We start from the raw sequence: 25,070 nt of genomic DNA, 5'->3' as shown, positions 1-25,070 counted from the left end.
AAGGAAATTGCATAATCAAACTGTTTTGAACAGCAGACATTATTTGGGGAAGTTTCAGTGTATTGCTAAATTGAATACTGTTGAAGAATTAATTGGATGGTGTTGACTTCGCTTCAAGCTGCAGGAGAGCTGAAGTTTTATTCACCCCCCTCATTAGATCGGGTTCACCACGGATCCCCGCATGGCCCGCTCCTCGCCGTACCCCACCGATGTGGCTCGGGTCGTTAATGCTCCCATCTTCCACGTCAACGCCGACGACCCCGAGGCTGTGGTGTACGTGTGCAACGTGGCAGCTGAGTGGCGGGCCACCTTCCACAAGGATGTGGTTGTGGATCTGGTAGGAGAAACGTGGGAGAGGGCTCATCTTGGGACACCAGGGTGGTAACCATTTACCAGGGAGTCTCTCAGGACACGTAAATGAACTTAGGAGAACTTGATTGCACATATCGAGTTTATATGAACATGCTTTACATCCACGTCTATATTTGTTGTGAACACGGTATCCAAAATAAAACTGCCCTCTGTGTGTTTAAATTCTCAAAATGAGGTTCTTTGTTTTAATGCTCATTCCTTTTTATGACTTCACTAAGAATGCATTTTTCCCCATCGTTTTGCACATATTTTATCCTGCAGCCACCATTTTGTGCTCCACGGTCAAGCAGCGACGCTCAGTCCTGCTTACAGAGGAACACAGTCATTAAGGGTGCTGGACTGCTTTTTAAGCAGCCCTTGATTAAGAGCTGAAACTCCAGTGGAGTAAGCCTTCTTTCCAAAGAGTTCATTCAGAAAGGGGAAGTGGAAACTCTTTACCACATTTTTAGTGTATTACTGATGTGGTGAACTTTTCCAAAACGTTTGTGGATCCTTTGGAATTTTGTGCATTTCTGTATTAATGTCTCCTAAAACCTACATTTATCTGACACATTTCTCCAGAGTGACTTACAGTACAATTATTGACCCATTTACACAGCTGAGTAATTTTACTGGAGCAATTTAGGGTAAGTACTTTGCTCAAGGGTAATATAGCTGGAGGTGGGATTCAAACCTCGGGTCCCGAGACACCGGTTGTAACCACTACGCTAATAGCTGTCCCTCGATCAGCTTTTCATCCAAGTCATAATAAAAAAATAGTGTCATCTAAGAAACACACAAGGATACACAGTGAAGATGAGCACATATAAAGTGCTGTGTTTAAAACTGTTAATCATAAATGGTTCACAAACCTTTTCCTCAGAGTAGATGTTGAAATAATGAACAGAACCGCAACCGGTTCAGCAGTGAAACACTTCTACAGCCGTGCAGTTTCTCTGCAGAGAACATAAGCGTTACACTGGAGACAAAGGGTTAATGGTGAAATACACTGCTTTCTGTGTGTGTGTGCATGCACCTCCAAGGTGTGCTACCGACGGAACGGCCACAACGAGATGGACGAGCCCATGTTCACGCAGCCGCTGATGTACAAGCAGATCAGGAAGCAGAAAGGTGTGCTGCAGAAGTACGCCGAGAAGTTGATTGCAGAGGGTGTGGTCACCCGGCAGGAATATGAGGTGAGGGGCGGGATTAGTTGGAGGACCTCTTGGGCTGAGGGACCGTCTCACCATCTTGGACTGCGGCTCACTCAGTGTCTATGGGTGCAACGCCCCCAGGAGGAGATCTCCAAATATGATAAGATCTGCGAAGAGGCGTATGCACGCTCCAAAGATGAGAAGATACTCCACATCAAGCACTGGCTGGACTCTCCTTGGCCTGGTCAGTGGTTCAGCATTGGGTCACAACCTGTCGTTGTCCTTGTGTATCATTCTGGCTGTGGAAAGCGTGTCAAAGTTTGTCCGTACTTTAAATTTGTCTGTGTGAGGTGGGGCGGACATAGATGTACATTCTGCTCAGTGGTGGTGAACGTAGCTTTGCAGTACATCTACGAGGGTTATTCTCCTTGTGCGTCCAGGCTTCTTCACTTTGGATGGCCAGCCGAAGAGCATGAGCTGCCCGTCCACCGGCCTGAACGAGGAGGAGCTCGAGAACATCGGACGGGTGGCTTCCTCGGTGCCCGAGGAGGACTTCACAATCCATGGAGGTGTGTGAGCACACAGACAGGCGCACAGTGGCGTGTTAGAATAGGGACTACGAGGGGAAACGCCCTTCGCCATCCTCAGAAGTTAACTGCTGTGCAGGGCTTTACAGACACATGTCTCGGGCAGCTTACAGGCAGATGAGTCCTTTCGCTGCACGTTCACCCTCTGCACCGTTCTGCTCCTGTGACCCAGGTCTCAGCCGCATCCTCAAGGGCCGGGCGGCAATGATCCAGAGCCGCATGGTGGACTGGGCACTTGGCGAGTACATGGCGTTCGGCTCACTGCTCAAGGAGGGCATCCACGTGCGGCTCAGCGGGCAGGACGTGGAGAGGGGCACCTTCAGGTACCGGCAGGGACGCAGTTGGGTCAACCGCGTGCCGATGCCACACCCAGCACTGACACTTAGAGCTAGAGTAAGTGTGACTCTTCCTTGTCCCTCTGCAGCCATCGTCACCATGTGTTGCATGATCAGAATGTGGACAAGAGGACCTGCATCCCCATGAACCACCTGTCGTCCAACCAGGCCCCCTACACTGTATGCAACAGCTCCCTGTCGGAGTATGGTGTACTAGGTCAGTACCGTGGTCGCAGACCCCCGTCCACCTGCACCTCTTGTGCCAGGGGTCTTTGTTCATTTTTTTTTCTCCTGCCTGCCCTTCCTCCTCCTTTAATTTTCTTCCCTGATTTTTTTTTTTTTTTAATTTTTTAAATTCACGTACCTTTATAATGCTTGTGGAATAGGAGTAAAGATTCACCCTGTTGGCATGGTTGTTTTACTGTATTCACAAGTTAGTGTTTGGATGACGGTTGATGCGAATTTTGTTTGATTACTTATTTGTTTTTGCTGCATGTTAAATAAAGTGATGATAAACTCTGAAATGCGAGAGAAAGGTGGAGCGTCGGTGTGCGACAGCCCTGATGTCCTCAGGGCTTTTATTAGGGTCTTTCCGTCGACAGGGTTCGAGTTGGGCTTCGCCATGGCCAGTCCCAATGCCCTGGTGCTGTGGGAGGCCCAGTTTGGAGACTTTCACAACATGGCCCAGTGCATCATCGACCAGTTCATCTGCCCCGGTCAGGCCAAGTGGGTCCGTCAGAATGGCATCGTACTGCTTCTGCCCCACGGCATGGAGGGCATGGTGAGGGCTGCTGCCTGGCTTCTCGTTCTCTCTACTTCTGCTGTATTACTGCTTGTTGTCTTGTGGCTACCTAATATAGACATTCCCGTAGTTGTATGAAACTTCCAGAAGTGCTCAATAGGGATGAGTATTAGTTTCCTGGAAGGATGGGCCTTGACTTCATGCCTGAAAATGAGCACACAGTTCATATGTGTAAACATATTAAGAATATTCACACTTCAGCAGCATTTCTGCAGCTTGGATTTGTGTGTAGCCCTTGGATGTGGAGGTGTTCACCTCTATGCTACTTGCTTCCTTCAACAAAGTGTGGTGAAATAGTGGCTGGAGAACATACTGTCGGACTTTGCTAGATTGCTAGAGGATCCTGCTGGTGCTGCTAACACAGACCCCAACCCCCACAGGGCCCAGAACATTCCTCCGCTCGACCAGAGAGGTTCTTGCAGATGTGCAATGACGACCCGGACGTGTTCCCGGTAAGCCACTCCCCATTACTGCACAACACATTACCTTGTTGTCCCTGTTCTACGCCACGTGGATGTTAGTAGAACTAAAGAAAGGGGTGTTTTGCTACTAATTTTCGCAGATTTGCAGTCTTTTACTGTATGTTGGTGTAACGGTACAGGTTGAGGCATTCAGAATGAAACAAGTAATATGAAGAGCACAATCATACACCAATGTGCATCTTCTTCTTGACTCTTGCTGCAGAAAATCACGGAGGACTTACCCGTTAGGCAGCTGTATGACTGCAACTGGATTGTGGTAAACTGCTCCACCCCAGCCAACTACTTCCATGTGCTCCGGCGGCAGATTCTCCTTCCCTTCCGGAAGCCAGTGAGCGTCACTTTCTGCCTTACAGGAAGCTTGCTGTGTAGACGATATGCTACCCCACCCTTCCCCTGGCTGACGTGATCCTAATTGCTTCCCCCCCGAACCCCTACACAGCTCATCATCTTCACGCCCAAGTCCCTCCTGCGCCACCCGGAAGCCAAGTCCAGCTTTGACGAGATGCTGCCAGGTGAGACGGCAGGAGGAAGGAGAAAGGGGTTTGCTGTGAAGCAGTGAGCAACCAACTTGGGAAATTTAAGCTTTTTTATATAGTGTGGCTTGAGTTAGTGGCTGTAGTAGAGTGTCTCCTCTATCCATGGCATTCTTTTCTATTTCTGTCTTTATACTTAATGGTAGTTTAATTTTCTTGAAACTTGACTTTTGGTGTGTTAGTTTTTCTTTTGAAGGTTTCTTCTTCTCTTTTTCATTTATGCCTTCCTCCACTCTTGGGTCATAGGCCTCCAACAAGGGTACTCCAGGTGTCCCTAAGAGCTGAGATGTCATGAAGTTTCCTTGTTGGTGTTTCTGTAGCTGGCAAGGTTTTTATGGTGTGGGGTAGCTAGCACCACGCCCAACCCTCCTCCTTTCTCAGCTGGGCTTGGGACATACGTGGCAGTTTTTTTCGAGGTTTATGTTGGGGATAATGCCTGGTCTTCTCTGTGACCCCATACATCCAGGCACTCATTTCCAGCGCATGATCCCAGATGATGGCTCTACTTGCAAAAATCCTGGGGCAGTGAAGCGGCTCATCTTCTGCACGGGGAAGGTCTACTATGAGCTGGTAAAGGAGCGCAGGAGCCGTGGCATGGAGGACACAGTTGCCATCTCGCGCATCGAGCAGGTGCTCAACTTCTCAAGCTCAAGTGCCTCTCTCTGCTTTTACGATACTATAGTATTGTTTAATAATATAGTTTATACTATATATGCATTGAGAATATTTAAACTCCGTGAACTAGGTTGTCAGTCCAGGTGGGATGAAGCTTAACTCTCGTTCTGATTGGTCGACACTAAACTTACTTACAGTGAACTTGACTGATGAAATCAACACAAGACATGAAATTGTGTGACTGGAAACACATTTTTTAGGGTTCACTTTAATATTAATGAGGGGGTGCGGTGGCGCAGTGGGTTGGGCCCAGACTCCGGTGGGTCTGGGGTTTGAGTCCCGCTTGGGGTGCCTTGCGAAATGTGTGGAAAAATTGTAAGTATCAAAAAGGTGACAGAAATGTAATGGAGTAAAAGTACACAGTTCTTTACAAATCTACCTGAGGAAAAGTAGAAACTAAGTATCAAATTATTCTGAAAAGTACAATTGTTTACAAAACAGGTAAAGTAAATCACCTCTGGTAATTTAGGGACAGCTGGTAGCGTAGTGGTTACAGCTGCTGCCTGTGGACCCAAAGGTTGCAGTTTCAGTCCTCACCTGTAGCTGTAGTACCTTTGCCGAAGGAACTTACCCTAAAATTGCTGCAGTAAAATTACCCAGCTGTATAAATGGGTTAATAATTGTAACCTTAACAGTGTAAGTTGCTTTGGAGAAAAGTAATTTACATTTACTCATTTAGCAGACATTTCTTCGAAAGCAACTGCCAGTGAACACTGTCAACCCACGCTTTATTTACTCAAGGTGACTTACACTGCTAGATACACTGCTTACAGTGTACACAGTGTACAGCTTACCCTGCCCACATCCTGTTGCACCACCCAGGTACTGAGAGAGAGCAGCGCTACTCTCCGTGCCACCATGCTGACTGGAATTTAAACATGAAGTAAATTCCAGTTTTTCGTGCAATCAGCGTGTGTGTGTTGTATACTTGTGTCTTGTCCGAAGCCATTTGCTAGTCGAACTGAAAGTCTTCGGCCAGTGCCTGGTGCTACCTTTACGCTGAGCCCCATTGTCTTCTCCTTGCAGCTTTCCCCGTTCCCTTTTGACCTGGTCAAGGCGGAGACAGACAAGTTTCCACAGGCAGAAATTGCGTGGTGCCAGGAGGAGCACAAGAACCAGGGCTACTACGACTATGTTAAGCCCCGCCTCCGCACCACCACCGATCAAGCCCGGCCTATCTGGTAAGGCCTTTCCCTTCACCGCTCTGCTGCGGTGCAGTGCTCCGAGCCGAAATATCCTTTGGGCATATATCACTGCACCGGTACCCCCTGGTACGAGCTTCAAATTTTCAAAGACTTTTTTCGTTTAACTTAAAATGTCTGTCTGCTGGTGAGCAAAAATGGCCTGTTTCTCCATCCTTAGCGCTCAGTAGCGAATTCAGTCGTCCTAAATGAGATGAGGAATGTTGTACATTGATGGCGCAAATTATTAATGAACAATATTGAACAGCCATTTGTAGACAATGTTTTTTTCACTCGTTTTTGTTAGTTTTTCCGTAGCTTGAAGTTCATAACAATGTTGACTGACAAAATATTTTGTGTAGCGATGTGAACGATAGCTGTGGACAGTTAACTAAATAAATTGAATCGTTGAGTTTTTATTGATTGTGTAGATGAAGTAGCCCATAGCTGACAAACATCATACTTGTTTACGTGTCGAATCCGTCAGCAGTATCGATTGGGAGGTTGTGGAGATGACGCATCGTTATCTTCTGTCATTTAAACTGGGTTTTAAAACCGTTCTGAAACAGGAGAGCTGGTAGTGTAGTGTTTAGAGCTGCTGCCTTTGGACCCACTGGTTCCATTCCCACCTCTAGCTGTAGTACCCTTGAACAAGATATTTACCCTAAATTGCTCTAGTGAAATTACCCAGCTGTATAAATGGGTAAATCAAACTAAGTAGCTTAACATTGTAAGTTGCTTTGGAGAAAATTGTCTGTTAAATGACTGAATATTTTAATAGGCCTGAAGTTAGTGGAACAGGTGTCGCACGGTGATGTAGTGCTGTCACAACCTGTTTGTCATACTGGATGGATGTAGATGTTGGAGTGTTTGTTGTCTGTTGAAGCTTTGTGTGAAACTTTCTCGAAGTGTAACCCTGGAAGAAGCGAATGTACGTGTGTCAGTCAGTCAGTCAGTCAGTTTCTTTCCGTTCCCTCCGATGTTGTGTGTCAGGTACGTGGGTCGAGATCCTGCTGCAGCCCCGGCAACCGGCAACAAGAAGGCTCATCTTGTGGAGCTGCAGCGCCTCCTGGATACAGCCTTTAAGCTGGATGCTTTCAAGGGCCACTCCTAGCCCTCTCACCCTAGTTATCCCCAGCCTCCTCTCCTCCCTGTCCCCAATGACCGCTTCCATGCCACATATGTGTAGCTGCCCACCAACCCAGGACCCTCACCCATCTCGCAAGCCCCATCCTTGCGCCCTCACTGGTGTCTCAGAGCAGACCCATCCACCCAGCAGCGGCCAGTATCTTTTTCAGTGCAGTGACCCATCCTACTGCTGACATCTCCATGAGATCGGTGTGCGACACCAGAATTCGTCCTGCGCCCCCACCCAGAACACGCTGTGTCCTCAGCTGCTCTGCCCCAATTCATGCTCTTGGATTCAGTCTCCTGGAAGCTGGTCCAGAGGCTCCCACGCTCAGTGTTCACGTGAGCGACTGACTCCAACACAACCGAAGCGGTGAGACAGGTTCTGGATGATGTCAGCAGATTGCTCTCTCAGCTCTGGAGAACTTCTGCTGATGGAACTGAAGTTCCCCAGAAAGAAGAGACTTGTAACGCCACTCATAACGGTTCCTATGCGGAGCCTTTCGGCATGTTTACGCTAAAAGGTACTCGGTGTCCGTTATCTGCAACTCATAGTGGCTGGAGCTGAATGGACGTGGTTCAGCGGGGTCTGCGGAAGGTGAGCGTCAGGAGTTGGTTCCTCTGGTGCTCAGGTGCAGGATGCCTCCTTAGCACGCAACTTCACTCAGGATCCTAGGGCTTTCTTACCCTCTCCCTCTACCCATAGCAACAAGCTCACTAGCATCTTACAGTCCCTGCAATGAGGAGAGGGGCCAGCGAGGGTTCGGTCTAGCACCTCTTTCCGCTTTCACTCTGACGTTCCAGTTCTCAGAAGTGCTGCTGTTTGGAAAGCGGAAGATTGCACACCATTGTCATGCCCTGTCCCACCCCCACCTTTCCTTCCTTTTCCTGTGCCAAAAACTTGTGGCAAATATTGAAGACACCAAAAACAGCTTGAAGAAGAACCGCACTAATTTATTGACCTCTATTAACGTGACATTTTAGCAGGAACTTGTATAAAAAAAAAAAAATCTGATCTGACAATGGATTTATTTATTTTCATACTGGTGATTTACATTCTTGCTGTACTTCGCTTCATTTAATAAAATACAAGTGTAGCTTTTGTCTGCTTGCTTTTCTCTACATGTAATGCATAGCGTGTCACAGAGGAATTGCCAACAGCTGTTAATATTTACTCATTAAAATATTAGAAATTATAAAGCTCAGGTCCTTGTCTTAAGTCAAAGAATCTGCTTGATTAAATAGAGATTGAGTAGAAAATACAACAGCCTGTTACACCACACTTCATAGGGGTAAATATGTTATGTCTACAAGCAGCCGGTGCCCCCTGGCTGTATGGGGCCAATCTCTCACACCTGATTAGAACCCATCCAAAACATGTCCCAGAGGACCCCCTGCAGTCTTCGTACTTCAGTGCCACGTTTCGATCTGCTGAGTTTTAACACTGGTAAAGTGGTGTGACGAGCGCCAGCCGTCCATTAGTGTTTACTCGTGGTGTCGGTGACGTTGTCTCTGATGAACTTGTACAGGTCTGGAAGCTCTCTGGTCCGATGAACATGAGAGCAGTAATTCTCCAGCGCGTGGTAGAGGCGTCCTGCAGATTGGACACAACCGTGAAGGGAGGGGTTTGTGGGGGAGGCGGTGTATTGATATACAGCACTCGGGGGTCCCGCTCACCTATGGTGACTTTTCGGCTGACTAAGAAGCGATGAATCTCCTGCACATCCTTCTCGAGCTGTCCGTCTTTGAAGGTGAAGTAGGCCACGTCCCTCTGGGCCAGGGCTGCGGCCATGAGCTGTACGAGGGCTGCGGAGGGATGACAACGGCGGAGTCGTCAGAGACGTGCGTTACACTTAAACTTCTAAATGTTACAGTAAATTCAGCATCCTTGAAATTACAGTGTAAAATCCAGGCCGCTGTGCACCCAGTCGTCAACCCTGAGCGGATCACACCCGTCCCCTACTTTTGAGTTTAGGGTCACCGTTGAAGGCGCCGCAGCCCCACTTGCCCGTAGCAACCGCTGGAAGGTAGTCGGGGGGCGTATTGAAGTCTCCCTGGAAGCCACAGTAAGCCTTGGAGAGCAGGGAGAGAACAAGGAAAAGTCTCACTTCTGAAAAGGTGATTTACCTCATCCTGAAAGTGACACCAGCGTATTTTGACACAAACACCAAAGCTTCTGGGCAAATGAGGTCAGGATATCCTGCTTGCCAGGACTGATTGTGACTCGTTAAGGTGTATTTTTACCGTACAACCATGGCCACGTAACCAAACAGCCCCTGGGCTGCGCCACAGCACAGCGACCTTTCCGTTTGTTACTCGGGCAAGTGGGCGAGACTAACCTTGTTCAGCTCTCGGCACACACTGCTCACGCAGTACTGCTCTCTACGTCTCGTGAAGCATACCGCGTCGATGGCGACTATCTGTCTCTGGAGTCTCTTCCATTCATCTCTGCAGGGAAACACAACGTTACCCCCTTGGCACTCCTGTAAACACCTGTGGTCTTTCTCTTAGAGACCCTGCTCTTGTAGCTAAACACGCAAACGGTGCATTGAAGGTATAGCTATGGCGGGTGTCCATCTCCGCTAAGAGGCCACCTTGGGGTGTCGTCCGTGTGGGGTCCCGTATATCTGAAGGTGTCACTGTAGCCCTTGTAGGTGCTGTACTGCTGCACTCCTGCGGGGACAGTGAAGACGGGAGCTGTCGTGTGATGAGCGCACTCATCGCTAGAGATACTCGCACCGAGCACACGGCTGCGTTCCAATAGCTCTTCCGTCGGGGAGCGGATCCGCCCCTCCGAGGCCGACTCCCGCTCTCACCTGTGATTTTAAGGCACTCCACGTCGTCCAGGCGCTCGGTGAAGAGTCGAGCCGCAATCAGCTCAGGGTGGATGAGAAACAGGATTTCCTCCTGCACCAGGCCGGAGCTCAGCACACCGCCTCCTACCATGTTGCAGGCGAAGTCCACCTGCGATCGCAGCAGCCAAGAGTACCACAGAAAGACAGTAGAATACCACGACTACCACACACAGCGCAGTGGATACATCGGCAGAGACTGAACCCAGAGCGCCTTTATCGGTACCGTCTGTCCTCATCCATTGACTCTCCGGACTACGTGGGGGAGGAGGTGACTGAATAATCAAAAGCGTACTATTTTTACCATGGCACTGTATACTGAAATATGTACTATTGTAACACTTTTATACATCAATGCATGTCTAATGAAATTAAAGTCAGTACTGTAACTGAAACACACACTATAAACACCGTCCTGTACGTAGACTCATGCGGCTTCGTCTGGTATTTCGTCTGTAGCCAATTTCATTTTCGTTTTCATCTCTTGAAGAACCACCAGACAGGGAAACATCGCCGGCAGACTTTGATTTCTGCTCCGACAGCTTTTCTTTGCACGGCTTCACGTCAGGAACTCGGCACACGGCTTTGCCACCCAAACCCCCTGTCCGGCTCTTCTGGCACTTCAGGTTCCCGACCGACTAGCGAACATTCTTTGTGTTACAGCTGCCTTCACTTACACTCTTTTTCACTTCTGGAGCTATTATTAAATGGCAAATGTGCCGAATTACACGCAGAAAGCTCTGAGTAACGCACGCCGTCGCCCATAGCGCTCAAAGAGAACACTTGGAGCTTCATGGAGCCAATGGTGGAGATGGCAGGATGCTTGTTTTTCGAGAGGTAGCCTCAATTGTTCTAAACATTTTATACGTTCCTGGCTATTTGCTCAAAGTAATAATTACAATTTTTTCCTCAAAAATGTAACTTCCCCATGCCTAAAATATTTATTTCCAATACTTATTATTTCTTCTATTTCTTTCTAGAATATTTTTGGGGCGGTCCGTAAAATCGAGGGGCTCTAAAATGAAGGTGGACTCCATCGTAAAACGTACGCGGTGTGACTGTCTGTGGGTTCTATCAAAACGGAAGTTAAAAAGCGGAAAACACATTACACAGTTTTACCACATCAGGGTGTCGTTACTTGGATGTACCTGCAACATTCCTGTGCCCTGTTCTTCAATGCTGCCTTTGGAGGAGATGTGAAGTTTGGTGAACATCGCCGATTCTCTGCGTAGCGTTCGTGGGCACGAGACGGGACAAGACGATGTGGGAGGAATTAGCAGTAAATGCAACCCTTCCGATTCCATTATGAAATTTTTGTGCGATGAATCAAAATTACCTCCTCCAATCGGGTGGCTTCGATAGGCAGCATCTCTGGAAGGTGACCAGTCCAAAGGGACAGCTTTCTGCAGGAGAAAACCACAGGTGAACTTGAGCACAGCAGACCATACTTCTTTGTTGCGCACCGTATTTGTACTTTAACGTACGGTAAACCGGTACCGACATATGATGAACATTCCAAAATTACTCAATGTTCCCACTGTGACTTTAGAGTGATCTTGGGTTCAGACTTCACCTGTACCAAGACACCATGGAAGGATGGATGGAAACACAGCGTTGCTTGAAAGTGTGTGAACCCTGTGTACCGTAGTTTTACCATGAAATTATGTAATGAGAATCAATGTTTCTCATGTAACATAATAGGTGTGTAATGACCAATTCTATATCTTACTTTAGAGGAAATGGTGCATGTAGTAGAAACACACAAGCAGTGTAAAGGTATAAAAATAAACAAAGCCCAAGTATCACTGGTTAAACTGAGTAGCTAAGGAGTGTAAATCATTTTATACATGAATACTATGTATATTTACATATATTTTTCACACCAAGGAGGAGTAGAATATATACATATGTACGGAAGAGCACGGTACCTTCACTTGTTATGATTCTGAAATAGTTGAACAGCGCTTTGAACTTCTGGTTCTTCCGCTCTGATGAACCACCAAACAAGCTGCAAAGGGAACACATTTTTGTCCCATTTTAATCAACCTCTGGCGCGGTGCAGTGCAGAGCCGCGGTGGTCCAGAGCCGATCCCAGAAGCATGGGCCACAAGGGAGGGTACATCCTGGATGGGGAAGCAGTCCACCGGGGGCAATTTAGAGTCACCGGTTCACCTGAAACATGTCTGGGCTGCGAAGAGCAACCAAAGGAAACCCATGCAAACCCACAGGGCGAATGACTTTTTCCCCACAGCAAAGATATAATATTTCATATAAGGAACATATACAGTGTACAGTCGGCTGAGAGGTGGACTGATGGAAACGTACAGTTTGGAACTTGACGGGAGAACTTGCACTGGAGTAGAGATCGGCTCAACTGGTTCATCAAGAGGTCACATGACCAATTGACGATCGCAAAATAAAACGCATATTGAAACAAGTGATGCTGCAAATTTAAGAGTGAGAAGTAGCTAAGAGGAGTCTGCACTGGAGCTCATAGACCTCAGGGTTGGGGTTCTTTAGGGTCACTCTGATCTTACTCGTGTTACTTGGAGACATTGAAAAATGCCCGATGCAACATACTCCCAGGCAAGAAAAAACAGAAAGCTGTCGCGCATGAACCCGAAACACTGTAATGGAAGGAAGCAAGTGACTGCTTCCTCCGATGGGTGCGGCCAACCTGGAAAAGTTGATGGTGGGGAAGCTGGAGTACTCCGAGTGGCGCTGGGTGGTGTTGCGGTGCGGGAAGGTGCAGTAGAAAGCGTTGGCCAGCAGGCAGCCTATCTGGCGCTGGGACAGCGTGATGGAGCAATTGGTCCCCCGTCTCAGGAGCGGAATGGCCTGGAACACAGGGTGGGGCGTGGCGGGACGGGACAGCTTGAAGTTAGAACCGCGAGCCCAGTTGTTACGGTTTAATGTTTCCGCAAGCACCCTGCGATGCATCATATCGAATTTGTACAAGACTGAACCTGTTCTCAACACATTCTTAGTGAAGTGAAGTAGTGCTTAGCACTGCAGCCTTTGCACCCAAAGGTTGCAGGTTCGAATCCCACCTCCAGCAAGGTACTTACCCTAAAATGCTCCAGTAAAATTATCCAGCTGTAATTTGGTCATTAATTGTAACCGTAACAGTGTAAGTCGCATTGGAGAAAAGCATCCGCTAAACGAATAAATGGAAATACATGAAATAATGTAATTCATAATAACCAATTCTACGGTGGAGGAGCGACTGGCTTTTCCACACACCCGTCCCGAGCCTTTAGCATGAAGGCATCCTTCCGTCTACAAACTCTTTATCCAGAGTAACGGAACAGATTACTTTGGTAAATCGAGGGACTGCTGTATTAACTCGACACACTTCAGCGAGACCATCTTTCGTCCGCGACGCCGCCGCTACAGCCCACTGCACGCCGCCCACTTAGAGCTGTACTCCTCATGTACTACTGGAGCATGTGGGCAACATCAGGCCACCTCAACCTACCTTGGGGCACAGAGCAGGTAACTTCAGAGCCAGCTTGGCCATTTTCGACAAGGTGTGCAACACCGTCTCTCTTTCGTCTTCGGGTATCGACTAAAACACATATAAGATGCAGGTGCTCAGTTGTCACTCCTTGGAAAAAAATCAAACCTTTTTTTAATGCAGTTACTTTCAATTATAGACGTACGGGTGTTCTAAGTAACAACATTACATAAAGCAGTCGGAAACAGAATGCCGGAGCTTTACAATCAAAGTGCGTCTGCTGGTACCGGAGCCTGGAAAGCACATCTAGATCATAGCTGAACTTCAGCAGCTGAGATTCTTCGCAGGTTTTGAGGAAGCTCATACGTCCACGTGTCTGACCCACTGACCTCAAAGAAACAATGAAGAGCATCAAAGGTCCACTGGTCTCTGTAGCTTGGGTTGTATTTCTTTATGGCTTTCTGGAAAAAGACATTTAGGAGAATTAATGCACATAGTCCAGCAGGAATTCATCAAAGCACCAGCAGGTAAAGAGAACGAAGTGCTGACTTTACCTCAACCTTGGCCGGTGAGGGAGCGTCTGACAGATGGGACAGATATTTCTGGATATCTTCCCATCGCGAACGCTGTGCATCGCAGAACGGCATTTTCACAAAATTACTGTCCCATTTCAGTGAACCTGATTGCGGGAGCAGGCGTCCCACATGGAACTCATTCACCTGGTGGCACAGAAACATCAATAATAATAATAAATGAAATGATGGTGCGGTTAATGCACCCAAACGCATGACACAGAACAGCGTGATAAACGCAGCACTGGGACTACAACAGTAGTACTTGTGGGAACCGAACCCGCAACCCCTCATCGGACTCAGTAGCTGCTCTGCGACGTTCCTTTAAGGGAGTTCCAGTGATACAGAACATTTTTACATTTATTCATTTAGCTGACACCTTGCTCCAAAGCAACTTACAGCGTTAAGGTTACAATTATTTACCTCTTTATACAGCTGGGTAATTTTACTGGAGCAATTTATTGTAAGTACCTTGCTCAATAGTACTACAAGAGGAGGTGGGGATCAAACCTGCGACCTTTGGATCCAAAGGCAGCAGCTCTAACCTCTACGCCAACAAGGGTTCCTTACAACGAACCGTGGTAAAGCGTCAAAGACGCTAGCGTAGTGTCAGGGCCAAAGGTACGGTGCTCACATTCACAAGCACAGTGTGGGTCGTGCTGAAGGACAACTTCTCCAGCTCCATGTGACAAGCAGGAAGTTTCTTCAGCTCAGACAAGGGCACGTCTACCGGAGCCTCGTCATCCTCGTTTCCTGCCGCCCGCGCCCCGCTCCACCCTCCGACGCTGCCGTGGCGATGGGAGCTCGGTGATTTTTTAGCCTTGTCGTCCCTCCTGGGGCTGGACGGAAGGCTCGGTAGAGGACACCTGCCCATCTGGTTCTCTTTGACCGCCTTGTCTTGGCTCCTGGAGTCTGGGGTTCCACCATCGGGGCTGAGCAACGGTTTCACCTGAGAGCTGTCGTTGCGCTTCATCTCTAAGAGGAAAAGAACAAGAGGAGCCGCCACGCGGCTTCTTGAGTCCTTCGCACGTTCCAAGCGTCCGGAACCACAGTTTCCACTTGAGCGTGTGCAGCGCTGCTTCAAAGCGTGCGAAGCTCTTGTGTCCCGTACTTTTACCACGAAACAGCAATTTAATGAGAATCGGCGTTTCTCACGTGACAAAATAGGTGTGTAACGACCAATTCCATATGATACTTTAGAGGAAGCGGTGCGTGTAGTAGAAACACACAAGCAGTGTAAAAGGTGTAAAAATGAGTGTCACCGGTTGTTAAACCGAGTAGGTAGGGAGAATCGGGAGTGTAAATCATAGTCATTTACTCATTTTATACATTTAAGATTTAGATTTTCTGTTTACTCTAACATTTTACACAAGAATAATGACCTTCCCTGCAGGTTCACACTGACTGTCAAGCAGCACTGTGTGTGTCAGTGCCTGTATGTTACAGCAAAGTGAACACATGGAGATTTCTACTCGAGCGTAAAGGCACTTCGGACACTTTGCAGGGCGTACTCAGTTTACCACGGTAAGCAGGACGAGCACAGGCCACAGGTGAACGTGCTCGCCCTGGACAATCACCGTAACTCGGACTCGCGCCACTTTACCTGCGCGCCCCTGGGACCCTATTTCCGCTTCCGGTCCGCCACTCCGCTCTCACCTTCCGACTCACGAGTGGCACCAGGTGCGGCCGTCGCTCCTCCGCGCGCCGCACCTGAACCCCACGTCGATCAGTCACCGCGGCTGATTGGCGCTCGCGAGCGACGACCACCCGCGAACTCGCCGGCGTCTCGCGCAAAACTTACCAGAATCAATGAGGGGCTGTGAGTGTGAGGAGAAAACCGGCCGCGCGGAGCAGCGCCGACGGAAGCCCGGGCTCGTGCTGTGCGCAGTTGACGCGCACAGTCAAATGAAGTGAATTCGGTTTCGTTTCTGAGGAAATAAACTTGTTCGCTTCCCGTTACGAGGAGCTACTGACCCACCTCCAAGCCAAGGCAGGCGTGACATGATCGGCGCGGACAGGAGGAGGAAGACAATTGGTACTTAAAGCGAAGGGTAGGACTAGGAGTGACGAGTGAAACATCTTTGAGAGGAAGACAACAACAATAAACGACAAAGTCTCAGTTCACGTCTAGGCAGCGAGCTCGTCAGGGAGGCCCAGAACATGGTGAACGTGTCTGCAGTTACTCACTGACATTTCCCGCGGAGAGACGCCGGTCGGGAGCGCGAGCCGTCCCCGCACGCAGCACCGCTGGCCAATCGCGCGAGCTCTCGCCTCGAAGCGAAAGCGAAAGTGATGACGTCATCCGCGCCGGGGCGAGTTTACGTTTACGCTTATTTACACTCATTGGCCTGGAAACTTTTCTCCAAAGCCACGTACGTCTCAGAGAACAGCACAAAGATGTGTTACGTCAGGGGGGGGGGCTGTCCCTCAACAAAATCATTTTGAAAATGACTTCTCTAGAAGATTCCGACTCCAGCACATAATGTAACGTAACACAGCCGAATTTCACTTGTCTTCCTCCGTTTACCAGGGTACTGACTGCGCTCTGTCACATTCCTGACAAGTGAGCCGGGTCGCTTCTACTGAGGCAACTCCGGTGCTACAGCAGGTGGTGGGCTTGAACCCCGGGCACTGTCCTGTCTCGAGCTCATATAGGTATGAAACAGAGTGCCCACAATATTAAGCTTTTTGTTTTACTTCAGCTCCATTAATTTATGGTGAAAACAACTGTTTCACAGTGAACAGGCTCCGACTGAGGGGGGAAAACGACGGTGAAGTTGCGCGATGTGGCCGCTAGGTGGCGGTCGCGAGCCAGCGGTGCACGACACGTCGCTCTTCGCTTCCTAATTGCGTCACAGGTTCATCGCGAGTGCGAGACGTATTTTGCAGAGGAAACGAGAACTTTTCGACAGATCGCATGTCAGGAGTAAACGAACGGATACAAGAGAGCTGCTTCGCGAATGCTGTTAAAACAGTGTGCGATTTCAGGACGAGACACGTGCGCGTTCGTTGGACTACGGTGACGCTTCGCGCGCTCGGTGGCTCGAGACCTGTTCCGCTTCTCTGGGTGCGGGAAACATGAGCAGGAAAGTAGCCCAACCTTCCGCGCACTTCCGTGGGTTGTCATGGCGATCTTTGTCCTCACTGCGATCTGCTGCAATGACGTCACTGGGAATGGTTCGCCCCCCCCATTCTGCCAGTTTATCTACAGCATAACATGAGCGGAGCTTCTGTGTGCTGCTGATGATAATAACATTGTTGTTTTTGATAATCTCCTTTATTATGCCCTTTTACAGTCTTAGTTGAGCCACAGTTTTCAACAGATCTTCCGCATACTTAGGTTCCTCCACCAATTTCTTAGGACAGATTTCACTTAAAACAGTGGATTCATTTTCAGTTATGAACACATGTACAGTATGTGTGTGTGTATAGCCATTTAAAATGGAAAATTCCATGTATCTGAAATAATAAACAAACATGTTGATTTTTGTAACTGTACACAAGTATGAAACATTAACAAAGAAAAATCTTTGCTACAGTTATGAGGCCCCTCACAGTGACATTGGATGTAACTTGATCCCAAAGCACAAAAAAAAAAAAAAAAAAAAAGCCGCTGTCCCGGCGAGGGCCCTGGGGACGTGCCAAGGGTTCGACTGGTTTAAACAGGGACATTAAATCCTCCTGCTACGGCCAAGAAAAATACGAGGAAGCATCACAACCCCTGCAAATAACACTGAGCTCCATCAGCTGTGTGGATGATGGAATTAACCAAAATTTGTGACGACGCCTCGTTGCCTTTTGTAATCGTCACAAATGTGGAGAAAGGACACCGACAGAAAGAGGACATCGCGCCTGACGTGACTGCCTTGTTTGAGCTGCGGATCGAGCGGCCGGGGGCTGCGGGAGCAGAGTAGAGCGCGGTACACATCAGGTTAAAGAGCAGGTCGGGTCATCCTGGCCTCTAATGCTATCCATATGTTGCTTTGTGGCAGCGCTGGTGATGCATTATGGGTAAATTCCAAGTGACCTGGTTAGTTAGCTGACAAGAGCGTGGGGGAGGGGTGCAAGGGGGAGAGAAAGGAAAGAACAAGAGAGATGCAAGGGATTCTTGCTGAATCGGAGATCTAGTAACTGAACAGTACTACAGTATATATTTACCACACACACACACAAACACACACAATGTGTATAAACAGATACTTTTAGCCAGTTGCAATGTCCTTTACATGACGGGACATAAGGAGGTAGCGTTTTTCTACCAGGGTATTAGAGTGCGGAAAACACAAGACGGTTGTTGCAGGTGTTACTTTTACCGCATCACGCGAGCTGCATTAAATCCTGCGACAAAGACCTGATATGTTCATGTGAAAGGAAACGGGGGATGGGGGGATGCTTGGGGCAAATTGTACTAATTACCCCTCGGACAGGAGCAGCCTCTGCTTGTCCAATCAGGCGGTGTGTGTCGCTTTTTGTGAAAAGCACTGTTGCTGTGACCAACCCCCACCCATTCATGGAGATCACCGCAGGCGGGTGGAACAACAGCTTGTTTTAACCGGGGAGATTCACCGTGTGTCCGATGCACCCCCCGCACCCCCCCGCAGTGACATCACATGATCATCCTCATTCCAGGGTCTCCTATCATGACCCCTCCAGCCTGATTCCGGTCACACTCTGGCACCTGACAATTAATAATTCTGTATGCTCTAAGATCAACGTCTGAGGTCCACGTCCACGCCCCCCCCCCCCCCTTTTTACACTTTGCACCAGGTATTCAGATCTGTCGCCTTACAAGCTGAAGGTTCCGGGTTCAAATCCCTCCTCCTGATACGGAGCCCTTAACTGAGGTACTTCTAAAACCTGCTCCAGGTACCGTACCCTGTGGTTTGTAAGGGTAAACCACTGTCTAGCATTCGAAACCATCTTGGACAAAGGTGTCAGCTAAATGAAGGTTAATAATTCTTATGACGGGAAGGTGACACATTTGAGCCGCAGGTGGCAGAGTGGTTAAAGCTGTAGCTTCGCGCTCAGAAGCTTGTGCATCTCATCCGTGCTCTCGTTAAACTACAGTACTGTACCGTCAAGCAACGTGCTAACCGTGAATGACTCAAGGGTAAAACACTCAACCTTGTAAAAAGGTAAATAATAGTAAGTAGCTTCATATAGAAACCATATATTGGAAGTCCCTTTGGAGCGAAGTGTCAGCTAAACAAATGAACAAATGAATAAATGAATGGATGAATATTGGCTGAACCACACGAATATTAAAGAGTGAAATTGCGCTGAGGAAGGGGCTCTGTCCTTCCTGTATTACCGTGTCCCCTTCGGTCACACACTTTCACTCCTGGCTCACGTCTCCCCTTCCTGCACACTGAACTTATTCTCCTTACTGTACTAGCTGCTCGAACCCTGGTTAATCCCCGTGTTGCCTGCTCAAATATAACACCGTGGCCTAGTGTTTTCCTGTTAGCTTTTATCATCTTTAAGGTCCTCCTGCTCTACTGAGGAGGGTGCGGTGGCGCAGTGGGTTGGACCACGGTCCTGCTTTCCGGTGGGTCTGGGGTTCGAGTCCTGCTTGGGGTGCCTTGCAACGGACTGGGGTCCCGTCTTGGGTGTGTCCCCTCCCCCTCTGGCCTTACGCCCTGTGTTACCGGGTAGGCTCCGGTTCCCCGCAACCCCGTATGGGATGAGCGGTTCTGAAAGTGCGTGTGTGTTCCACTGAGGTGACACATGTTTCTTGGTATCTGTCTCATCACGGTCTTTCTCCGCGTGTGCATGCGTGCTCGGACCCACCCAGCAATGTTGTGTTTCTGCTCCAGCTGGGAGTGGCTGGGCTCTGGGAAGCAGTTTATCTTTCGACGGGATTCCATGGAAGGGCTTTGACTGTCCCGTAGGGCCCGTTCACGTGGCACGAGGACGAGCCGTTATTACTGGCCAGCGAGTGCCCAGGAATGCTCCTCCGCTGTCCAGAGCAGCAAAGTCACTGCAATGGAATGCAGAGGTGGTCTGGTGAAAAAACAGCATTGACTGAAAAAGGCCAGGTTTCACACTGAGCCCCATGGACACGCGTGCAAAGACATGGGAGCTGTTTGCTGCACGTCCTCTCTCAGTTGGAGGATGATGCCGCTTCACCCACCGGCGAGGCGGTGGACCGCTGCGGACGACATGACGCTGATCACTGGAGACAGCAGGGATCGATAGTGGAGCGCTGCTGACCCTGCCGTGTGTCGCATGTGTGTCCAGGGAGGAGGTTGTTCTTGTTTCCCCTGGAGTGTGACAGTGTTAAATGACTGCAGCAGGCTTGGATGGAGGCTTTGCGTCAGGTTGGTGTGTGTGTGTGGTGGGCATCGCACCGGTATGGATCGGGGTGGAAATGAAGAAAACACAAAGAATTTCAGCAACTGTTTCCAGGGCAACGGTGAGCTGCAGTGCACGGGGCTGCCTTAATTTTTTTTTTCTTCCATATTCACCCCCTTCCTCAAAGGTCTTCTGCACGCGTAAAGCGGAGCCATCGATATTACGCAGCACGGAAAAAAAAAACAAATCCAAAAGGTTGCTGCGCCGAGGCTCCGGAGGTCGGCCGCGACCAAGCGTCGAACCCGCGCCCGCTGCCTAAATACTCACACTCTTGCACCACTTCCAGTATGCGGAGGAGGACACGTCCATCCTACATTCCTTGTGTCACACCATTTATGCTTCAGTTATAGTGATGTTTACAAACGCATTTCCTTGAATGTTTTGGGGAATAACTTCCCTGCAGCCAAGAAAAGGCCACCTTGCAGCAACATGTCCAAAGCCATGACTAGAAGGTGAAGTTTCTCCACTTGGGAAACCTCAGATCGGAGGTAGCCGTCAGTTTAAGTGACCGGCGGTGTCTCGTGTTACCATCATGAAGTGGGTGCCAGTCCAAAAGAAATGTACCTCCTTATTTACGGATGGTTGTGCTTTCTGAAGATGTCTAAAGTGTTAGTGGCGACCGTGACCGCGACCACAGCCCTTCCCTCGTACTCTTGTCACCAACAAAAATGACCGTTTTCTGTACAGGAAGGTAGATACCCTTGGGCCCTGAGGCAAAACATAGCACATTTTGCCCTAATTTTGCACATTTTGCCTCGAAAAGGGCTGAGATTGACACTCGGTGCTCAACACTGACACCGCAGATCCATTGTTCCCCCCGTGCAGCATCTCTCTGCTGCCTAATTCCCATGATGAGCGACAGCCGGCCATCTACAGCGGAACACACCACTGCATACGAGTGGAAGGGGGGACTTTTGGGGACTCGCTTCATTCATGTGTTACTCTTTCCCAACTATTAGTAATTTCTGTACGCTGCACCCACTACTAGCCGAGACATACTTGTTGCGATACGTCTTAAGAGTCTAACGTGAAGGCTGCTTCCTTCACCATTCTTCATTTTAGCTGGCGCTCCCTCCCATTCGAAGTGGTACAGCCCATTTCTTTTTGCTTGGTTAAGTGTCCTATTGACTCAGTGTCTTACAGACTGTTCTTTTCCTGCCCTCCTTAAAGTGGCACTTCCGTCATGCGTTGAGGGCGTAGCAAAATTGGACATTTTCCGTCCACAAAGGAGGACAGATCATTTGTAGGATGTAGGGATATAGTCTCACGTGGTGTTCAGCTGCTGGATACTCATTCAGAAACAGACCTGTGATATGAGTACATATAACGGACTCTGACTTGTGGTTGATGAGTCATGGCAATTTGGCTCTTCGGGGAAAAACATGTTTAATTAAAGCTTGACAATTCTTCTTTAAACTGAAGGCACAAGATGTAACTGTCAACTGCTTTTGTAATCTTACTAGATAAAACTTGGTATGATTAAAAAAATATTGATTCTGGATATTTCAAAGGCAATTAATGTAATTTTCTTACTTTTTTTCTTTTTCCTTCAACATAATCATCATATTGTATATTTTTCTTAGACAAATAAAATTTAGATTTCGGAATCTCACTATCCTTTTCAACCTCATTGCCAAGTTACTATCCTTTCTCTTAGAATAAAAAAAAAATCTGCATTATTCCCACTATATATTAGAACCTTTTTCAGATTTTTTTTTTTTTTTTTTTTTGAAACAAGCTTCACCTCTTTACTCTCAAGAGTGATACAATAAAAAATTGTGGGTGTTAGTTTAAACTACCTCCCACCATAAAACAATATTACTTAAATAAATTGCAGAACAGAGTATCCAAAGGTTGTAACTGGAATTTTAAATTGCCAACATAAGCATGAATGAACATGACCAATAGGGACGAGTGGTGAGAAATTCAGAACAATAAGTGGCTGTTGCAACTAGCACCGTGATTTAGGCTTGGATACCTGGAAGTTAAGTGGCCTCGGGTTGCCAAAATGTTTTCTCATACTAATTTGGATTCTCAGAATGCATACACTAATTTTACTTGGGATCACCTTTCTCTTAGATGGTAATTGCATAATAACTCAGTGTGTGCAGGTTTGTGCTGCGTCTGCTTGGGTTTTCTCTGGGCGCTCTGGTTTCCCATTTGGGGTGTGTGTTTGTGTGTCTACATCTACCCTGTGATGGACTGTATTCCTATCTGGGGCATACCACGCTCAGCCTAGTGCAGGGTTTTTCTGGGATAGGCTCCAGACCCCCGGGACTCTGCCTTAAGATAAGCAGTACTCACTCAGTCACTGACTATGGAGAGAGACAGACATGTCTTTTCATCTTTCTTGTTGATATTCTGTGTCTTATGCAACCATAACTGACTTGTGCTCCATTTCTGGAACAGATGAAGTTTCTCAACGCCACGAAACTGAAATTCATAAAATTCTTGCTTTCTTTTTATGTCAAAATAAAACCAACATCAGCACAAGAGTTTATGCTGTTCATCATCAGTCAAGTCTGAGCTCTCGGTCCGGTATCAGACAGCAGCGCTTCTCCCTTACGGCTCGTAGAAGTTCGAGTAATTGGTTTAATTGCGATCTCGCGAAAGCGGTAACTGAGGTTCCGAACTTTAATTTCCCACGTGTGTACTCTGTTACGTGTCCGTCTCCGTTTTCGACTCATTCTTTCCCAAAATTAATTTTCCTTCTTCTTTCGAGTCGTGTTGAATGAGTAGGCAGGGTGTAGCTGGGCTTGACCTTCCGTGACCTTGCTTTTGTGTTACTCAATGCTTCAGTGTGCACTCTTTTTTATACGCACCCCTTCCCTCCCCTCCCCTCCCCCACCAGGGAGGACACACAGTACAGCCACATGTCTCCTTTCCTGCCCGATGCGTAGTGGGCCGCGACCCACTCCCGGACACCGTGTCCAAACCCTGAGCGTCACTTCCCTCAGAAAAACACCACCAGCACAGACGGACTTCTTCACGAGAAAAGTTGTCTCGTTTATGATTTCAACCTATTCGCTGTGAAGAAGATTTTAAAGTTATTAATTGTGAGGCTTTGTTAGAATTTAGTCCTCTGTGTAAATTTTACAGTAATAATGCATTTTATAAGTATGTCCATGCCAATCAAATAGTTTGATCTAAAAAAGTACATTGTTTGTTGTCAAAATTTATAATAATAACCACAATTACTACTAACAACAACAACAAAATCAAGAATCTCTGGAAAATGCAGAGGAGCTGGAGGGGAAAGATTTTTAAAATTGTCATGAGCACATGAACAGCGCCCTCTGGACAGGGGCTTTTATTACGATGCGAACCACACACACTAATTTAATTGCTAATACACTAGTCATATTAATGAACGTCTGGCTGCAATGAAAGAATTTAGCTATAAAGAGCTTGTAACGTCAAAGAATGATACACTTTTAATCACGCTGCGATATCGCCGCCTTGTCTTGGGGGGGGGGGTGAACGATGTGAAGAATGGCGCTCCGGCGTGAAAAAAGACAAAATGGCGCGAGCTGCTTGGCGCGAGGAGCCCGCCGGCGAGCAGAGGGCACCGGCGGCACGAGCCGCTGCCTCGCGCTCCTCCTGCAGCAGCACTCCTCATCTGCTCTCGCGCTCTGAGGGCGACGGGAAGTCAGTGAGGCAGGAAGGCGGAGAGGGAGGGACGAACGCGCACAGACACACGAAAAAAAAAAAGGTGCCTTTTTCACTCCGACACAGAACCTCCATCCTCATGATCTCATGAATAAATTACAGCAGCCCATTGTGCAATAGAGGGAGGTGTGCAGCCGAGCAAACACCGTCTGCTTGAGTGTGTACACGCCACAGAGAGAGTGCGCGCGCGCGCGCGCACACAGAGCAGAGGCAGGCAGTGCACGGACCTAACGGGCCACATTTACGTCGGAGCACGCGGGCTACTCTTGTTCTCCGCGACGTACATGCGCACGGTGGCGGCCGAGGAGCCCCAGCTCTCCGCGCCTGGCGGCCCGACGCGTCGTTCGCACTGCGCTCGCTGAAAGCAGCCAAAGGCGGAAGCACGTCGGCGCGCGCAGTGGGGCTCGGAACAGCGCGGGGCGTCGCGGCTCAACTACCGCTGGATTAACTTCTGTCGGAAGGAAAACGGCCGAGAAGTAGCGCCGCTCCTGAGGGGGAGGACAGCAATAGACTTAGAGTGCAAAGTTATACTCACCGCCTCCCATTTTCCGTCATTGTATAAAGGCGACAGACATCATCTAGAAAAGGTTCCTTAGTGGATTTTCACCGCCAGCCCCCTACAGCAGCCAGAGCTCGGGCAGTTCGAGTCCAAGGTGAGTGAGGCGCCTGAGCGCTGCCCAGAGCTCCCATCTCTGCTCGTTAGACGTGTTTGTGAAGGGGGGGCGGTGGTTTACGCGCTGAAGCCCGTGTGGCGTGGAGCTACGTGGGGAATGTGGCCCTGACACGTGTGATTTTGTGGAAAAATGTGCTCCTCCTCGCCCGGCTGCTTCAACAGGGACATTTAATCATGGCCGGTGAGCGCGCGCGCGAGCTGCGGGGCAGATGGACCAGCAACCCTCCATAGCAGCGGCGTTCCGAGTGAATTCGAGACCAGAGTG

General features: G+C 48.5%; 3 protein-coding genes across 14 annotated transcripts in view; 2 read left to right on the top strand and 1 right to left on the bottom strand.

Moving 5' to 3' along the window:
* Positions 1 to 8,229, top strand: part of ogdhb (oxoglutarate dehydrogenase b) — a 31,243-nt gene extending 23,014 nt beyond the window's left edge. For 2 of the 5 annotated variants that reach the window (XM_018750918.2, XM_018750928.2), the window contains 13 exons: positions 158 to 337; positions 1,395 to 1,547; positions 1,647 to 1,749; positions 1,946 to 2,074; positions 2,265 to 2,415; positions 2,517 to 2,644; positions 3,030 to 3,208; positions 3,610 to 3,681; positions 3,914 to 4,039; positions 4,151 to 4,223; positions 4,711 to 4,874; positions 5,946 to 6,100; positions 7,094 to 8,229. In XM_018750918.2, the coding sequence (XP_018606434.1) occupies positions 158 to 337; positions 1,395 to 1,547; positions 1,647 to 1,749; positions 1,946 to 2,074; positions 2,265 to 2,415; positions 2,517 to 2,644; positions 3,030 to 3,208; positions 3,610 to 3,681; positions 3,914 to 4,039; positions 4,151 to 4,223; positions 4,711 to 4,874; positions 5,946 to 6,100; positions 7,094 to 7,214 (1,734 nt within the window). In that variant the 3' untranslated portion in view covers positions 7,215 to 8,229. Of the gene's footprint in view, positions 1 to 157; positions 934 to 1,394; positions 1,548 to 1,646; positions 1,750 to 1,945; positions 2,075 to 2,264; positions 2,416 to 2,516; positions 2,645 to 3,029; positions 3,209 to 3,609; positions 3,682 to 3,913; positions 4,040 to 4,150; positions 4,224 to 4,710; positions 4,875 to 5,945; positions 6,101 to 7,093 lie in introns of those variants that run through there. The other 3 variants (XM_018750910.2, XM_018750899.2, XM_018750936.2) reach the window with 2 other exon arrangements.
* pargl (poly (ADP-ribose) glycohydrolase, like) lies at positions 8,162 to 24,746 on the bottom strand. 7 transcript variants are annotated; one of them, XM_018750989.2, is made up of 15 exons: positions 24,668 to 24,746; positions 14,744 to 15,084; positions 14,092 to 14,256; positions 13,927 to 13,998; positions 13,559 to 13,648; positions 12,758 to 12,918; positions 12,009 to 12,088; positions 11,417 to 11,483; positions 11,229 to 11,304; positions 10,045 to 10,192; positions 9,823 to 9,901; positions 9,568 to 9,676; positions 9,192 to 9,300; positions 8,906 to 9,034; positions 8,162 to 8,822 (listed from the first exon to the last, which is right to left on the bottom strand). In XM_018750989.2, exons 1-15 carry the CDS (start codon positions 24,675 to 24,677, stop codon positions 8,707 to 8,709), a joined length of 1,752 nt encoding a protein of 583 aa, XP_018606505.2. In that variant the 5' UTR covers positions 24,678 to 24,746; the 3' UTR covers positions 8,162 to 8,706. The 7 variants fall into 7 exon arrangements, with proteins under 7 accessions (XP_018606505.2, XP_018606487.2, XP_018606496.2 ...); XM_018750971.2 differs by lacking the exon at positions 24,668 to 24,746 and adding an exon at positions 16,297 to 18,825; XM_018750980.2 differs by lacking the exon at positions 24,668 to 24,746 and adding an exon at positions 16,088 to 18,811.
* Positions 23,921 to 25,070, top strand: part of zmiz2 (zinc finger, MIZ-type containing 2) — a 31,267-nt gene continuing 30,117 nt past the window's right edge. The window contains exon 1 of one of the 2 annotated variants that reach the window (XM_018750949.2): positions 23,921 to 24,175. The gene's annotated coding sequence lies outside the window, so the exon portion shown is untranslated. Of the gene's footprint in view, positions 24,176 to 24,340; positions 24,786 to 25,070 lie in introns of those variants that run through there. The other variant, XM_029253264.1, reaches the window with a different exon arrangement.

Source organism: Scleropages formosus, chromosome 6 (genome assembly GCF_900964775.1).
Source record: "Scleropages formosus chromosome 6, fSclFor1.1, whole genome shotgun sequence".
NCBI lineage: Eukaryota > Metazoa > Chordata > Actinopteri > Osteoglossiformes > Osteoglossidae > Scleropages > Scleropages formosus.
The sequence above is the reverse complement of the archived record's forward strand: the minus strand, read 5'-3'. Positions and strand labels throughout refer to the sequence as shown.

Bases quoted from the DNA above. Each gene is read 5' to 3' on its own strand.
- pargl (XM_018750971.2), bottom strand. From the start codon at position 16,453: ATGAGTGTAAATAAGCGTAAACGTAAACTCGCCCCGGCGCGGATGACG. The intron at 9,902-10,044 runs GTGAGAGCGGGA...CTGTCCCCGCAG, and splicing joins GGAGTGCCTTAAAATCACAG to GAGTGCAGCAGTACAGCACC. The intron at 8,823-8,905 runs GTGAGCGGGACC...TCCAATCTGCAG, and splicing joins CAGCCGAAAAGTCACCATAG to GACGCCTCTACCACGCGCTG.